The following is an 18,729-nucleotide window of genomic DNA, read 5'->3' as shown; positions in this document are numbered from 1 at the left end:
AAGTTCTTTGAAGCTTCCATTTGGTGATATTCTTGAAGTGGCATGACACCCAAGGCCTTTTGTACCCTCTTAGTTCAGCTCTGACTGGCTTTGTGCTTCTAGTATTCAATGCTTTTCTTGCCATCAGTGTTTACATCTTCTTTTTAGCAGCAGTTTATGGTAAGAGTGATATAAAGTCATTCTTTTATTCTCTGAACATTAATTGCCTACTGACTGTGTGCAGGCACTTTGCTAGGTGTTTGGGATACAATGATGAGTCAGACACATTTCCTGTTCACAGTAAGTTTATAATAATAGTAAAATGGGGTCTCCTTACTCTCTGTTACTATTTCAAGGTAATTTTTAATCTACATTTTGTAATTTAAAAAGTACCACTTAGCTATACTGTTTGATATCTTTTTTGTTTTGATTCTTTTTCTCTTCATTAATCAACATATAATTTCTAATTTACATATCACGATTTTTTTGAAAAGTTTTTAATGTTCTTATTCCCTATAGCTGCTGAGACAAGTTAAATAAATAAATAAATTTGGTGGCTTAAAAACAACACAAATTATCTAGAAGTCTGAGATCTAAACAGTCTTTTTGGGCTAACATCAAGGCATCAGCAAGCCTGCATTCCTCTGGAGGCTCTTGGGATGGCATCCCTTGCCTTTCAGCTTTCAGAGACTGCCTGCATTCTGTAGGTTGTGGCCCGTCTTCTTTATCATAGTCCCCAGTGGTTTGCTGAGTTTTTTCATAATGTGTCTCTGACAGTTTTCTTATGTTCTGTCTCTTCTAACTATCCTGTTCCTGTTTTTGACTTACAAGTATCTTTGTGAATACATTGGGTCCACCCAGATAATCCAGCATAATCTCCCCATTGTGAGATCCTCAATTATGTGACATCTGCAGAGAGTTTCTTTTGCCATGAAAGATTTCTTACAGTTTCTGGGAATTAGGGCATAGATATTTTTAGAAGCCGTTATTCGCCCTATCATTCCTCTGTTTGTACATTTGTTGTATTTGCCTGACAAAACTGAATCTTCTATAAATCAATTGTTTTCTCTTTCCATGTATGTGCTATTAAAGGGAGTTAAGAGTGAATTGATAATAATAATAGACATTGATGATTAATCTTAACTGGAACTTTCATAGCCAGACTGTTTTTTTTTTTTTTTTTTTGTCAGATACTTCTATTTTTCCACTATGTTTCAAACCTTTGCTGTTTCCTCACACCTCTGCTAAGTCCTATCTTCTACATATGACTTTACTTTCTTACAGGAAAAATCTAATCTATTATGCAGAAAACTCCCTCATCTTCATGATATCATATGTGCCTGTGTTAGGTTTTTTAATAGTACAGTACTGAGAAAGGTACAATATTTAAAGCGTGTAGTTTAATAAGCTTTGAAAAATACTGTCTGTGTGAAAGTACTACTAAAAATCAAGATTCAGAACATCAGAACAAGATTCATTATAGCTAAGGGTTTTCTTATGTTTTACAACCCTGAGTCTAGGCAACCACTGTTTCTTTTTCTCTCATTGTAGATTAGTTCACATTTTCTAGAATTTAATTTAAATTTGATTATATAATGTGTGTTCTCTTTTGTACCTGGATTTTTTTCTTTCAATATAGTGGGTTGTGTTCACATTTTTATGTGTGTTTCATTTCTTTTTTATTATTATTAGTATCTCATTGTGTGGGTGTATCACAATTTGTTCACCCATTTACTTATTGATGGACATTTTGGTGGTTTTTTGAGATTTTGGTCATTGCAAATAAAGCTGCTATGAAATCTCATGTACTAATCTTAGTGTGAACGTATATTTTCGTTTTGCTTGGGTGAATACCTAGAAGTAGGTGGTGTTTCTTTTGGGGGATTTTCCATAAGGATTCATGAGACTCAAAAGCATTTTATATTTGTGACCAAAATTTACGATAACAAAAGATAAAAAAAAGTAAGCATCAGGAAAAAGATACGTATTAGTGGTGTTCAAGGAGTTATGGCAAACTTCCTAGGTTTTCCTTGTCTCAGCAGGAAACTACAGAGAAAGTGTGGATGGAATATTTCTTCCTAGTTAAGTCTTAAGGACTGTGGCTTTTTTGTGGATCTGGTCACATAAACATTTATCCTGCTAAACATTTAACAGTGACAATTGAAACCAGGTATATGTTATCAATCTCAGTGTTTGTGCAAAGCAGTCTCATAAGCCAGGAGCCATGTTCCATTGCTTCACGTGTTTATAACAAAATCATTAATCATTACCACAAAGGAAACTCTGAATTCCACACTTTCAGAGATTGACTAAGGGGCAATTAAATTTTCCTTGGAAAAATACAAGGACTAGGGGCTGGAGATTTAGCTCAGCGGCATAAGCTCCTGCCTTGCAAGCAGGCAGTCGTGAGTTGGATCCCTGGTACCGATAAAAATGAAAAAGACAAAAAAAAAAAAAAAAAAAAAATACAAGGACTAAGGAGTCTTAACTATAGTGTTAGCTTTGTCTTCATAGGTGGCATGGTAAATGTGTGCTTTGTTTTTAAGAAACTGAAAAGCTTTTTCACCAAAGATTGTTTATAGTTCCATGTAATAATAAAACAAATTGCTTCATGTTTGCAAATACATAATATCTTTTTAAGTTTTTGTCACAATAATTAGTTAATAGAACTTTTTTTCTGTAGTTTTAGCTTACTTTTTTTCCTCTACTGACTCAAGACACAAATGTCTTCATGTATCTTTGACTTTGCATTTCTTCTTATTGTGGGATGTTTGTTCAGATTTTACCTTGGTGTGTGTGTGTGTGTGTGTGTCCTGGGGGGTTGAACCCAGGGCCTTTGCACTGAGCTATATCCTCAAACCTTATCTTAGGGTTGCACTGTCATTAATTTGCCCAGCCAGACTCCAAGTTTCATTCCTATCTCAGGCTCCCAGAGTCCTGAAATTATAGGTATATGTAACATGGTTTTGCCTCCTCTTTTCTTTTTTTTTTCTCTTCTCTCTCTTTTTTTTTTTTTTTTTTTTTTTTGGGTACCAGGGATTGAACTCATAACCTTGTGATTGCTGGACAGGCACTTATGCTGCTGAGCTAAATCCCTGGTCCTGCCACCTCTTTTAATAATCTTATTATTGAATAGTCAGAATTCTTTTTATATTCTAGATATGTATTTTCAAAAGAAATTTCTTCTGCTTTGTGACTTACTTTTTTCGTTATAGTACTTTTCAAAGTTTTTTTTCTTAACAATTCATATATTTCATGCCCTAAAAAAATCACTGTCTACCCTAAGATTGCAAAGATTACCTCCTGCAGAGTTCTAGAGATTTTATAAATATATCTAGTGTGTTTAAGTTCATGGTCTATTTCAAGTTAGTTTTGGTTCTAAGTGTTGATATTAACTTTATCCCACATTGGTATTAATTAATGTAACACCTTTTATTTAAAAAGCTTTATTTTTTCCATTGAATTACTTTAGCATTTTTGTAAATAATTACTTGACTGTATTTATTTGAGTAGTTTTTGAATTCTGTTTTGTATGGTTGATCTATGAGTCTGTCTTTATACTAATGCCATACTTTACCATACTTGCTTTATATAGTAATTGCTGAAATCAGGTAGTATCTTCTAACTTTGGTCTATTTTTCTGAAATTTCTTTAGCTACTTCTATAAATGTGGGTGTTAAATGTTACCCCAGAACTCATGTATTAAAGAATTGGTCCCCAGGGTGGTACTGTTGGGAGGTGGTAAAATCATTAACAGGTGAGGTTATAATGGTAGGTTCTTAGATCATAGGGAATATATCTTTAAAGGGAATTGTAGGTCTATAGTACTTCCTTCCTGACTGTGGGGTAAGAGCTTTTATTGTGCCACATGCTTCTGTTGTGATGTACTAACTCACCATAGATCTAAAAGCATGGGCCAGTTCATTGTGGACTAGAACTTTCCAGACCTTTTGTTTTGATAAGTTGATTATCTCAGGTATTTTTATAACAGTGGAGGCAGACTTAAATAGCTACTTTAGGTACTTTACATTTCTGTGTAAATCATAGGATCACCTTGTCAGTTTTCTTTTTCTTTCTTTCTTTCTTTCTTTCTTTCTTTCTTTCTTTCTTTTTTTAGAAAAATCTCTATTTTTGGGGGCATTGCATTGAATCTATTAAGTTTAGAGAGAATTGTCATTTTAATGTTATGGAATCTTCCAGTCCATGAACATGATGTATCTTTTCATTTATTTAGGCCTTCTTTATAGCCATTTCTTTCTTTGTTTCTTTCTTTCATTTTTGTTCTTGTTTTCAGTGTGTAAGGCTTGCAAAGTAATGCATTAGATTTATTCATATTTATTTTACACTTTTATATTATTATAAATGAAGTTTTAAAAAATTGTTTTCCGGTGATTAGAGTGCATGTGCAATTGTACCAAATACTTTACAGATATCCTATATACCGTCACCATTAGTAGTAACATCTTGTATAGCTTTAATGTACAGTATCATAACCAGGAAGTCAACATTGGTATAACCTACTGTCTTATTCAGATTTCATCAATTTATGTATCATTTATATGTATGTTTGTGTCCTCTTAATTCTATGTAATTTTATTACATCTATGACCATTAGTACAGTCAAGATTTATAGACTAGTTCCATCAGAGATCTCTTTTGCTACATCCTTATACAAAGATTCTTTATAACCAAAGCTATCTCCTTTCTTTCTCCCTTAGCCTCCCACAACACCTAAGTCTGTTCCCACCTCTATAATTTTACAATTTCAAGAATGCTAATCAAATGGAAATGTATTGTATTGAACTGTATACATCAATAATTGATTCCTTTGTAATGCTGAGTTAGCATTTTATAGTCTAAATGTACCACAGTTTAACCATTCACCCACTCTGGATTATTTCTAGTTTTTGATTAAGTCTATAATGAACATTCATAGGTGACTTTTTTTGTGAACATAAATTTTTATTTCTCTGGTTTACATGTCCAAGAGTACAATTACTGGATTATATTTTAGGCATATATTTAACTGTATAAGAAATTGCTGTACTTTTTTCCATCTTGCAGTTTTCCATGTTCTATGAATGCATGATTCAGTTTCTCTGCATCTTTGTCAGCATTTGTGGTTGTCAGTGGTTTTTTGTTTTTGTTCTCTTTGTTTTCCATTCTGATAGTTGTGTTGCTATATATCATTTTATTTGCATTTTCTAATGGTTAATACTACTGAAATTCTTTTCACGTGCTTCTCATGCCTGCTCTACCTTCTTTAGGATGTCCTTTGGTCTCTTTATTTGGAGTCTTTGTTTTTACTGTTGAATTTAAAAAATTTTTAATGTGTTCTGCCTACTGGTCTTTTGTTAGATATGTGGTTTGTAAATATTAAGTCAGTTTCTGGGACCTTAGTGCTATTATTTTTTAAATGATTATTTTCAGTTGTTCATTCCAAGTATGTGATTATACTACTTATAATATACAGACCTTGTGTCCTATAACTTTGCTAAATAAGCCAGTTATCTCTAGTAGGTTTTTGTTTTAAATTCCTTAAGATTATCTAACCCTTAGAGATATAAACACACTTCTTTTTTGAAAGTTGTTTCTTATAATGTCATTTTTTTCCTCTTTTTTTTTTTTTTTTTCTCTCAACATATTGTATTAGATAGGGTATCTAGTGCAATGTCAAGTTGAGTTAATAGAAGTAGATACATTTGCCTTGTTTGCAGTCTTAGGAGAGAGACTTTAAGTCTGTGGTCATGTTAGGTGTGGGTATTTAATAAATAAATAACCTCATCAAGTTGAGGAAATTCACCTCTGAATTTGTTTAGATTTTTTTATATCATGAATTAGCATCATATTTTTGTCAAATGCTTTTTTCTGTATTTATTTGTAGTATCGTATGGTTTTTAATCTATTACTTTGTTTGAATGGGGAAATATACTGATGCTTTTACAGCATTGTTCTTGGGTTAAATACCAGTTGGTCATGATGTATCACTCTTATATACTCTTAAATTTGTGTTGCTAATATTTGCTTGTTTTTAGTATCGCTGACAGATGTTTGAATTAACACATTATTAATGAATTATTCCCTTCCATCCCCAGCTCTTTATGACTGAAGGATGGAATTTTGAAACCAAATGTGTTTGGTACTTGAGATATCATTTATCTTAGGTTCTTTCTTTAATTGTTAGAACTTGAATTTGTGAAGATTTAGAAGTATCTTATAACAATGCTTTATATTTAGAGTAGTTGCTATCTTATGAGTGATATGCTTGGCACAAAAGAAAAATAGCTTAACTTCAACAAATTAATAAAAATTTCATTTTTAGCCTTTATTCATATTTATTGCCAAAGGAGCTTAGGGAAGCATGTGTCCATACTTAAAGTTTTCTTGGCATTACTGTTACCTGAAGAGAATGAAATTAAATGAGATGGTGGAAATTTTGGGCTTTTTTTTCCTAGTCTGAATTTCCATGTAAATCTCTGTATCTACTTTCAAAATAATTCAGAATATAATTCAACATTTGTAGTAGGTTATTATCTTAGTTACTTTCTTATTACTGGAGCATAATATCTGACACCCACAACTTAAACAAAGAGAGGTTTATTTTGGCTCATGTTTTTAGCTCAAAGTCACAGGCTTCAAGGCAGGAAGGTATTATAGAAGGGTTTTGGTAGAGAAAAGCTGCTCATATCATAGCATCCAGGAAACAGATGATGTAGCGTGGCGGTAGCGAAGGAAGTATGCCCTTCCAGATCGTGTTCCCAGGGGCGCCTCTTCTGATCAGGCGCTCCCTCTTTTTTTTTTTTAGGCAGTACCTCATAGCACATGTAGCTGTAAACTCCTATGATCCAATCACCTTCCCAAAGGCCCACTTTATGATCACATGAGGCTTTAGCGGCGTGTCTAGGTATAAATCATAACAGTTATTGAAACTTTATAACATGTGTAAAAAGGCATTAAATTAATACCCTAAAATATCATACTTAAGCAGTTAAGCTTTGTTGACTCTATTATTTTGGGGATAAAAGAGTGTTTCTGTTAAATTCTTTACCTGACCCTTTTCAGCCATTGTCAATTGGTAATGCTCTGTTACTTAAAAATGAAGTGTTATAGAAAGGATGTTTTATTAGAAATTGACTCAGTAGACTTAGATTCTTTGTTATGTGCCAATGCGAGAAGTTTACCTGTCAGTTCTTTATTTAAAATGGAAACTGATGATGATGGAAAAGAATGTGAAATTGAAATATTTTGTTTTATATTTTAGTCTGAAAACTTGGAGAATACAGTAATTATACCAGATATCAAACTACATAGCAATCCTTCTGCTTTCAATATTTACTGTAATGTACGCCATTGCGTTCTGGAATGGCAGAAAAAGGAAACATCATTGGTGGCTGCATCTAAGAATTCTGTGCAGAGTGGAGAATCAGATAGTGATGAAGAAGAGGAATCCAAAGAGCCCCCAATCAAACTTCCAAAGGTAAGACCACTAAATCTTCTTTAGATGTATAACTTAGGGTTGGTTTGGTTATCGTATATTCAGTATATATGTGTGCCTGACATAACATACTTTTTGTAAAATTGTTCATTAAAAATAAGGGCTTATGAAGCCTGTATTCTGTTTCCCCTTGCCTAACAAAATCAAATGTGAACCAATCCAATTCTGTACCATTTGTATATCATTCCTTATTGCCAGAAGTATATGAGTTAATTGTTATAGAAACATATATTATAGTAAAGCAAGCTCTTCTGAATGTTCTGTTTAAGCTTTCGTGTATGTTTTTTTCGGTGTGGTAGGTATGGTGAATATTTCTAATAGATAAAAAGATGAAAATAGTTTAAAATGGCACCCATAGGTGAATCATGCATATTGGTTTTTTCCTAAATGTAGATATTTTAAAATGCTTCCTCTATTCTAAGTGATTTATATATTGTCTTTTTATGAAACAAATACCTTAAAACTGTATCTTGAAAATATATATGTGTTATGTGGAAATAGTAGAGTTATATATATATGTGTTATGTGGAAATCCATGTTCCTGATCTGATTTCTTTCACACATTTCATGAAAGTTGTTCCCAAGTGTGCCATTGTCTTTAACCATACTGACAGGTTTTTCTCACCTTATTTTCAGAAGATGACTTGTTTTCTGTTTAACAGAGTAATAATTTGTGAACTTCTACATTTTTATCTCCTGTCTCAGATAAATATCTTTCTTTCCTTTCTTTTCTCCTAAGGGTTTTAGCTACTCCTGCTCTACTAGTCTCTTCCTTTAGTCTAAAACAAATACATTTATCTTTTCCCTGTAAACCCCCCAAAATAGTCTCTAATTGTAATTCCTTATGTTTAGGTAGGAGAGGATGGGGGAGAAAAAGATACAATTGGGATGTAAGACTGCAGGATTTGTATAATGTGTTTTGGTAATAGTACCTTCCATTGTATATGTTGGTGAGTCACGCTGAACTATGTTAATGTATTAACTGTGTTACCTGTGTTTTCTTAAATTCACCTTTGAGAAGGAAAATAAAAGCCTAGAGTAATCTGTACAGATATGCAGATGTTGAGCAATACACTGTGGTACAAATTAAAAGATACTGTATAACTAATAACAACTAGTTCTTTAGTCTTTTTAAACCATCAAGATAAATGAACATTAAGGAAATAAAGAATCATTTCTTAACATTTTTCCAGCATGATTAACAGTTAAAGGGGATCTTTCAAAGAAAATTAAAATCCAAGTCGCAAATACTCAGTGTCTTGGTTCCTTTTCTCTCCTTGTGCGGATGAAATACCTAATACCCAAAATTAAGCAAGGAAAGGTTTATTTAGCTCACTGTTTGTGGAGGTTTCAGTTCATAGTCAGCTAGCTCTAAGGCAGAGTGGCATGGCTTGAGGGGTAGCATTTCAAGGCAGCAGCCAGCAAAAGCAGCAGGAACCAAAGGGGGACAGAACAAGCCTTTTCCTCCCTTACATTATATGCAGAACACCCTTCTCGACACGCCCAGGGGCAGAAGTAGCACTCAAAAAATATCTGTGCCCTCCTTTTGCAAAGTAAGGATCCAGGCTCCCTGATGAGTTTCTTAGTTAACACAACGACATAGTGTGTATCAACCATGACACTCAGTTTTCTGTCATTAACTGAATTATCTAGAAATAGGTATAGTGGTTAAGAATATGGGTTTTGGAGCCAATTTCCTTGGTTTCAAATGTTAAAAATTAAAATACTGTGTGAACCCATAGAGGAAAAATTAGAAAAACAATATCATTCATAGTAGTCTCAAACAAAACAAAACAAAACACGTAGGAATTAACCTAACCAAGGAAGTGAAAGACCTTTAAAATGAATACTCCAGTTCTCTAAGAAGGAGATTGAGTAGGACATCAGAAAATGAAATGATATTCCCTGTTCCTGGAGAGACAGATGCAGTATCATGAAAATAGCTATACACCCAAAACAGATACATAGATTTAATGCAATCCCAGTTATATACCAACAGCATTCCTCAAACAACTGTTAAAAATCATCCTAAAATTCATATGAAGCAGCATCTTTTATAGAACAAGGAAAGCAGTTCTAAAATTCATATGGAACAGTAACAGATCCAAATGCAATTAGCAAAAGCAATTCTGATCTATAAGATCTATAAGCAGGAGGCATAACAATCCCAGATTTGAAATTCTATTTCAAAGCTACAGTGATAAAAACAGTATGGTATTGGCACAAAAACAGACATGTAGATCACTGAAATAGAATAGAAACCCATTGTCATCTGATCTTTGACAAAAGTGTATGCTTGAGGAAAGATAGTCTCTTTAACACATAGAACTGGGAAAACTGGTTACATATATGCAGAAGATTATCTGTCATCATGTACCAGCAAAAAATTAAAAGCACTAAAATAGAAACAACCTGTTGGAAGGTAAAATAGGTAAAACTTTTGAAGACATAGTCACGAGTAAGTATTTTCTAAATAGAACTCCAGTTGCAAGATGAGGAAGTCTCTGTCAGAATCATTGTGGTCAAACTTAATACAGAGGTCTCACCAGCCCTCTGTGCCTTGGCAGCCTGACTGAGTTGGCTATTTGTTATTAAACTTTAAATTCACCAGAGAGACAATTCAGGAACCTGTTCATGAAGCAGGCTTACTGTTTCTGGCAAGGTTCATAATTTCATTATTACTGTAGGAAACATTTATATAAATGAACCCTAGCCAAAAAATGTCATCTGTGGGGAATATTCTTAACATTATGAAAAGTATTAATAGTAAACAGTCTTAAAGAATGACAGAAAGTAGTAGTTTCCCATTGCCTTGAGAAGAACTCCACATTTTGTACTTTAGGGATCTGTTTTCTGTAAGTTACGCAAGCAAGTGAAAATCTTAGTATGTTTTAACTTTCTAGTCCTTTCAGAAAAAGAAGCTGATATGTCAAGTGAAAAATTTTATTAATAGAGCTTATAAACTCTTAGCTGTTCTCAAGCCTTTTAGGATTTTAGTTGACTTTGCTAAAAACAATCCTATTAGGTATTTTGGTTTCTGAGTTGTATTTATATTCTTTAGGAACCTTAGAGATGATAATCAGAATTGCAGTTGGTTTTCCTGCAACTCATTTCACCCTATATTTTCTTGCCTTTTTTTTTTTAAAGCACTTAAATGAATGAGAAACTAAAGCAGTGTGTATTGTGTCCCCACCATGTTCCATGTGCTGGACTAGGCATGGGAGATGTTTCTTGTTTTTAAGGAGAGGACCTCAGGTTAGCTGGAAATGGAAACAAAAACAGTCAGTTATCCTATAATGTAATAAATGCTATAGTAGAGTTTTAGACTGGGTCCTCATTCATTTTCCCTATTAGATTATAAACTTAGAGAACAAGGTCTAGTTATATCTTCCTGTCTTTTATAGTGAGATGAACAAAATAAGTCCTTCAGGAGATATTTATTTAATGCATGAATTAATGTAAAAATCTCAACAACTGAGATATATCTTTAGCCCTAATTAGTCTTATTTTAACTTTTTTAAATTCTACAACTGATTAATACTTCCTGACAAGAGACCTTAAAATTCTGGCTGAGAAGTGGAACTTCATTTTTTACTGGTTTTATCAGCCTTCTGAAGATACATTCTTATACCAGTTGATTACAATTTTCTCTTAATAGTCTTTAATTATGGATTTATCTTTTTAGCTAAATTCAGTCAAATTCTTGGTTTCACTGAAGAATAGTATGAAGTAAAAATGCTGTTGATATATTTGGCTGAGTAGTTTTTATTTCTTTTCATAATCATTTTACAAGAAAAAGGGAGACATGTAAATAATAATGTGATTGTATCATTTTAGGAAGGAATAAGATGAAAGTTCCTTTTAAAGTTATATTTATTTACTTATTTTTGCTGTATGTTTTGTTATGTTTATGATTATGGTTAGCAGTTACCATGCTTAGTTTTATTTGAGTATACCAAATTAAACTTTGTAAATTAATTCAGTGTATTTCTTCTAAATAACTACAATTTACAGAAGTTTACTGTTATAAATTTTTTATGGCTTATTTTGGCTTCATTATACTAAAACTGCCTTTTAAATAGTGCTTTAAATTTTGAGCCTCCTTTGTAACAGATGGTGTTTGAAAATCTTTACATTAAACACTTTAAAATTTTTATGCATATATTTTTTGCTTTGCCTTTTAAACATTGTAATGAAATTTGATGTGTATGTAAGGAATACCATTTAGATTGTCTGGAAAGTGTTACTGGCATACGTGTTATAAAACATACTTTTTAAAAAATCTTAAATAGATTATTGAGGTTGGACTTTGTGAAGTATTTGAATTGATCAAGGAGACACGTTTTTCACATCCATCTCTGTGTCTGAGGAGTCTCCAAGCCCTGCTGAATGTGCTTCAGGGTCAGCAGCCAGAAGGCCTCCAGTCAGAGCCACCCGAGGTCCTAGGTAAGAACTAGTTCATAGAGTGATACCTTTAACATTGAATCTCTGATAAAGGAAACACAATAACCTGTGATACAGTCTATTTGGATACTGTCACAATTTGAGTTCAGACTATTTAAGTCCTGAAACAGCCTGGATGTAAATTTTCAGGTATTTTGCTGTTTCACTGTAGTTATAGTTCATGTACAGAAATTTCTTAATTATTGTGATGACGGAGGAAAAGACTACCTTTTAAGTAGTGCCAGAGATAAATCATTGTAGAAATGATTCCTAAATTTTAAAGTCGTCTTTAACTTACGTCATTCATTCAACCTTTGTCCTAAAGTGACTTTCATTTGTTATTCTGGATCCTTTAAAAAAGTAAGAAAAAAGAAAAATTGTGACAAATCCAGAGTAGTACAATTAGTTTCTAAAGGGGTGGGCATTTTGTATTTATCATACATCAAAATCTGTTTATATTATGCAGACAGCTTTTGACTTAATCTCCTTTCAATAAAAATGTTGATTTTTTTTTTTTGAAGTACATTTAAATTTTTGGATGCTTGTTTTTCATGCCATGAACACATACATAGTCCTATAAATGAGATGGGGACTTTTACTTAAAGAATATAAAGGAATAGAGATATAAATTGGAAGCATAATTTTTAGTTGGTTAATTGTTTTTCGTTAATACTAACTATGGGCTCCTAGTCTAGAATTACCTAGATCCTTCTGAAATGATAGGAAAATTCTCAGAAGTACTAGAACTGTGGTTCTCAAGAATTATCATGTATCTGTTATCTAGGCCTGCCTGTGAAATTTCTCATTCAGTAAATTTAACATGGTTCTTAAGAATGTTAATTTGAAAAAAAAAAAAAAAGAATGTTAATTTGTAATAAATTCATGGATCATCTTGATTTTGTTAGTTTGGAGACTACACTGTTGGTCTGTACTAGTGCTTGGTTCTTTTTTCTTTACTTGGCTGACAAGTTATTAGATACACAGGTAGAGAACCAAATTATATATTAGAGATTTTTTTTGGTCATATATAGTGATTTAGTTTTTCTGTTTGATTATTTTTGGTTTGTTTTAGTTGGGGAAGGGGTTGCTGACCATTAAAACAAGGTGAGAATTTTTTTAATTACAACAGCACCAGCTCCACACAGTTATTAAATGTTTTTACCAAGTAAAAACTGTCATAGGTTAAGAAGCAGATACCTTTTGGTTATTGTTATAGTAGCATCAGTAATCATATTAAAATGGTAATATGCTACTTGGTTTAACAGTATTTTACTGAAGATTTGCTATATTTGAGAATATTCTGTTGCTACCTGGCTGATTCAGAAGAATGCAGGCTTAGATAATTTGAAGTGAAGAAAGATTTTTTGTATTGTGTGTCAAATGTACTGAATGAGATATTCCACAGGTAGGCCCAGATAACACAGATGCAATCAAACTTGTATTGTTTGATTGACTTTGAAGACCTCTTTAAAAAGCTAGTAGTCTGAGGCATCTATTTAGAGGATAACAATGTGCAATATAGTGATGCAATATTGTGGATTTCATATTGTCTTGTTTTTGCCAGCATCATTCTCATTGTTTTGTTTTATTTCCTTAAAAAAAGAATATTCTGTTGGTTTTTTTAACTCTGATTTGTCACTTAGCAAATAATTAAAATATTTTAAATAACCATTAAAAACTGTATATTATATTTCTTTAACATGTTCCTGTCAACTAGTACCACCTGGAAGCACTGTCCCATGCTACCCGATGGGACAGTCATGCCCATAGTACCAGTGGTACAGAACCACCCAGCTTTGAGAAATACAAATGACGACCTGTTGTGAATGTGTTAAATACCATGCTAATCATTTCATTTCTCTTGGGTCTACCATTCTTATTTGTTTGTTCATTTTGAGACAGGGTCCAGGCTTATCTTGAACGCACTATGTAACCCATGCTGGGTTCAAACTCACTGCAGTCCTCCGTTCCTCTTGGGGTCTGCTGTTCTTTTGTCTTCTGTACACATTCCCTTGTATATGTTCTTTATGTCAGTACTCTTTCCTTTGTTCTTTTTAAAATGTTATTTTCTTGACATTAGCTTTTGAACTGCTGATATATGCTTTCATTTAATCATCTTTTTTCTGTTTATAATTTTAATTTTTTTAATTTGTTTATTTTCATTTTCTTGTGAGCTGTTTCAAATGCTGATACATGATTTTGGTTTGATTCCTATCTTTTCAGTGCTTACTTATGATCTTTTCACTTTGTTTTTTTCTGCATACAGATTTGCCATCACTTAATATTTTGATTTTGTTTAGCTTAAAGATGTAAGGAATAATTTGATACTTTAATATTAAACTTCTGGGGAAACTTGCCTCTGCTTTTTTTCCTTTGATCTAGAATCAAAATCCTGTTAGTTTCTCCACTAATTTGATTATTTTCATGTTATTCATAGCAGTGTATTTGTAACTATATATTAGCAACATTTTTGTAAAAATATATTAGAATATATCAACAATTCATTTTATATGAAGGGTCTTAATTAGTTTTTCTCATTGCTGACACAAAATACCTGGCATCCAAGGTTAAAGGAGGAAAAGTTTATTTAGCTCACAATTTGTAGAAATTTCAATCGATAATCTACTAGCTCCAGTACAGCATGGCACATGGCAGAGGGGCAAAAGTTCATAGTGGTGGAAGACAACAAAAACAGTGACAGAGACCTTGGGACATGCCTCTTTCTGTTCCTTATATTGTATCTACTCTTCTGGACACCATCAGTGGGCTGATCCAGCTATTGCCCATCCTTATTCCTAGCATTGAATCTTGAATCGGTCACAAACTAGATTCAGCCACCTCTGAAAAGCTCACTGCCCATAATAGCATGATGCTTCCAGGGGACATCCAAACACAAACCTTAACACCAGATGTTGTCTCCTTTGCAAATGTATTGACTTTCAAATCATCTGTTTTTAAAAAATTATATCTTTCTATTTATCTAACTTAAGGTTAGAATATATGGTCTCAAGTAATCACTTGACTGTAAAAGCCCCGGCAGGCTTATAATTCAATGGCATAACACCTGCCTTGCAAGCATGAAGTCATGAGTTTGATTCTCGGTGCCAAAAAGAAAAAAAAGAAAAGAAAAAAGAAAAAGAAATGTAAAAACTTCCTATATTTTGTACTAAGATCATATAATTACTATTGTTATGGAGTTAACCATCAGAAAGTTGAACACATATCCAGCCACAAGTGTGGTTAAATAGTGTGGAAGAAAGAAGAGGGAGTACTTAAGAGTTGTTAAAGAGGCTTCCCTGACATTTGATATTTGAAGAATAGGAAAGAGTGAACCAGGTTATAATGTGGCCTATAATGTGGCAGAGGGGACAGCATGTAGTAAGACTATGGTATAGGAAAGAAAATGTCTTAAAAATCATCTGGGTAGAATGTGGCTGGTGAAGAGAAGGAAGGACCTTGCACAAGAAAGAAAGGGAGGTAAGAATAAATGGGGCCTTGTAGGCCACGTTAAGAAGGTGGCTGCTAGTGGAAATTGAATAATTAGTAATTGATAGTTAATAATTGAAAGTAGAGACTTTCTTTTCTTACTTGCCAGTGTACCACAGCAAACTAGAGTAATTCCTGTATGTAAGGAGAATTCAGTAAATATTTGCTAAATAAGTAAAAGATGGAATACCTGAAGAATAACTGAAGAAGGAAGACGGACACATGTAAGAAAGATAAATCAGAGAATGGTAGAAAAGAGTGATAACTGAGAGGAAGGCAGAGTGAAGGGCAGATGGGAAAAAGACAGGTAAGAGAGGGGAAAGGGAGAAAGAAGAATTAACAAAGGAATAAGTAGGTTTTAAGTAAACAACTAGATTTTTGGCTTGAAATTTTCTCTTTTGGTATAAGCAGGCAAAAATAAATGGCAGGCGATACAAAGATGATGATAGAGAACACTGGCAAAATGATGAGTTAGAGTAAAATGGAGACATAATTAGGAAGCATGATAAATGGAACTTAATTTGGGAAGACGTAGAAAACGAGGGAATGGTGAGATCCACCTCATTTTCTGTGAGTTATGAGATAAAACACAAGTGGCCTTTCAATCAGAAAATTGTAGTAAATTAATTCTTTCCTTTTGGAGTCCTCTCACCTACCCTTTTCTTCTCTTTGTCTTTCTAAACTTTTAGTTCTTATTCTGACCTTTTTTTTTTCCCATCTCTGATTATTCATTCTTTTAAGAATTTTCAGTTTTCCTTTCGTACTGAGGAAACATGTACATGTCTATGGATGCAATGTTGGAGTTTTTCAGTGAATTTTGTGTGACTGCTGGTCACACAACTCTCATGTTTTCTTTTTCATCTTTTCCACATAATGGCTTTATGATTTAGTGAAAGTTTTAAAAACCTCTGTTTGTCTCGATTTCATTATCTATTAAGGAGTTACATTGTCTACCCTATTGACTTAAGACATTTTTCTAAGACATAAATGAATTATATTCCTCCACTGTAATTGTGAGCTGCTGTCATACTATGATGAAACAAGGCAATCTTACATTAAAAATTATAACTTTTCATGTATTCTCTTGCTGTTTTGTAGATTTAACATATTAAGCCTCCCAATCTAAAAATAAAAGTCTATTATTTGTTAGGATGGTTTCTTGAATGTGTGAATTCCTCCAAGTACATTATTTTGTATGACCTTAGCTCTCAGTTCTTTATTTACAAAAATAAGAGGTTGAAATAAATGTTCTCTAAGGCCCTTGTTATATAAATGTTTTAACTTATGGAGGAAAGAGTAACTGGAAAGAAATGAATGTATTGTAGGTACCTTGAGTTTTGTTTCTAGTAAGACAAAGTAGAGATAAAAATATGCATGCAATGTTCTGTTTATCAAATAAGTATAATTGAATCCTATTTTATCCACAGAGTCTCTCTTCCAGCTCCTTTTGGAAATCACTGTTCGAAGTACTGGGATGAATGACAGCACAGGACAGTCCCTGACAGCACTTTCCTGTGCTTGCCTCTTTAGTCTAGTGGCTTCTTGGGGAGAAACAGGAAGGACACTTCAGGCTATCTCTGCTATCCTCACCAACAATGGTAGCCATGCTTGCCAAACTATTCAGGTATTTTATATTTGAATATGTTTAGAAATTTATAAGATACCAAGCTTCAGGGCTGTCTCGTTTTTGTTTTGTTCCAGGGATTGAATCCAGGACTTCTTGTTGAGCTACATCCCAAGCTTTTCCTTATTTTTTATCTTTAGCACGGTCTTGCCAATCACTGAGTTACTCAGGCTGGGTTTGAATGTGTAGCCTTGCAGAGTGCTGGACTTACAGGTGTGGGCCACCATGCCCAGCCCTAACTGCAGTTTTGTTTTTTTGTTTTGTTTTGTTTTGTTCTTTGAGAAAGAGTTTACCATGTAGTTCAGGCTAGCCTTGAAGTCATTGTTTAGCTAAGGATGATCTCCAACTCAGCAGGCCTGCTGCCTTAGCCTGAATGCTGGGATTACAGGCATTTGCCACCACAGTTAGCTCCAAACTACAGTTTTACTCAACTTCCGTTAACCACTTAACAGTTTGAGTGTCACTATGTGGTGCATTTGTTTCTGTACTGACTATACTAAGCAAGCATTGCTGGGCAGTTATAATTTCAACCAATCGATTCTTATATTGAATAAATTTGATAAATTGTTTTTTATATTTCCTGTTATCTTACAAAATTGAACAAAAAGTATGCAAGTTTTGAATATCCTGTATTTAAAATAATTGGACTAGTAAGTGGTTAATAGGGTTTTGCAATTTTTTTCCATTCCTTATATAGTAATTTGATCTGTGCAAGGTTGATCTATAAATGATATACAGTATTTATATCAGTTAAACTACAATTGTTTAACTGTAGCAGTCAAGATAATAAAATAAATTTTGATAAACTTTAAATCTTTAGCCTGCTTTTTGTGTTAACATTATAGCCTTTTCTGTCTTTACATTATCTTGTTCTGTTCCCTTCCTATATCTCCCATCTTGTCCTGAATGTTCAAGTGTGAAATTCTTTCATAATCTTTCCCATTGATAGGCAAGGACATGTCATCAGTTGGCTCTATTTTGATTTGTTGATTGTGAGTTTTCATGAGTTGACTTGGTTTTGAGTTACTTTAACTATCTAACATTTCAAGTTTATAATAGCTGACCGTGGAATAAACTATTATTGTTAGTGGGGGGAGGTGTAACTGACCCTATAGATAAACTTGATTTATGTTTTTTGTTGTTGTTATTGTTTGTTTGTTTATTTTGAGACAGTCTCACTATGCAATTCAGGTTGGTCTTGGATTGTGTAGCCAAGACAGGCCCAAAACTCAGGGTGATCCTCCCCTCTCAACCTCCCAGGTGCTCTGATTACAGGCATGCACCACCAACACCCAGCTGATTTAACTCTTTTGACTGTGTTTTGAAGTAATAAAGAAGTTACAGTTTTAAAGCCAAGTCATCTCTTCTCTGGCCGCTTGTGCAACCTAAAGAACAAATGGAAATTTATTTAATTATTATTATCAGGCCAAAAACAGCAAAAGGAGTATATTGGTCATTTTCTGTGACTTACTCAATTTTGAGCTCTTCTTGTCAGACATAAATGATCCCTTATTCCAGTTTTGTATTCCTCCTTTTTTTCCTCTTTCTACTCTGCTTGGAATCCTTTTGTTCTTTTTAGGTTCTTAATTCTTTTTTAGTTCTTCTAATCCAGTGGTTTTCAAGCTATATTTTGTAGACAGGCTTTGAGGTCTGCAGATGTTTAATTTAAATATATGCTTAAATATACAAATAGTCTTTAAAT

General features: G+C 33.2%; 1 protein-coding gene across 11 annotated transcripts in view; it reads left to right on the top strand.

The window, feature by feature from the left end:
- The window catches only part of Mycbp2 (MYC binding protein 2), a 262,562-nt gene that overhangs the window by 36,436 nt on the left and 207,397 nt on the right, over positions 1–18,729 (top strand). For all 11 annotated transcript variants that reach the window (XM_063246885.1, XM_063246888.1, XM_063246889.1 and 8 more), the window contains exons 3-5: positions 7,241–7,456; positions 11,767–11,920; positions 16,831–17,027. In XM_063246885.1, coding sequence (XP_063102955.1) covers positions 7,241–7,456; positions 11,767–11,920; positions 16,831–17,027 — 567 coding nt within the window. The remainder of the gene's footprint in view (positions 1–7,240; positions 7,457–11,766; positions 11,921–16,830; positions 17,028–18,729) is intronic.

Source organism: Cavia porcellus, unplaced genomic scaffold (assembly GCF_034190915.1).
Source record: "Cavia porcellus strain 051 isolate PalLab524CR breed Dunkin Hartley unplaced genomic scaffold, mCavPor4.1 scaffold_4, whole genome shotgun sequence".
Lineage (NCBI taxonomy): Eukaryota > Metazoa > Chordata > Mammalia > Rodentia > Caviidae > Cavia > Cavia porcellus.
Note: the sequence above shows the minus strand (reverse complement) of the source record. Positions and strands in the feature narration are given on the sequence as shown.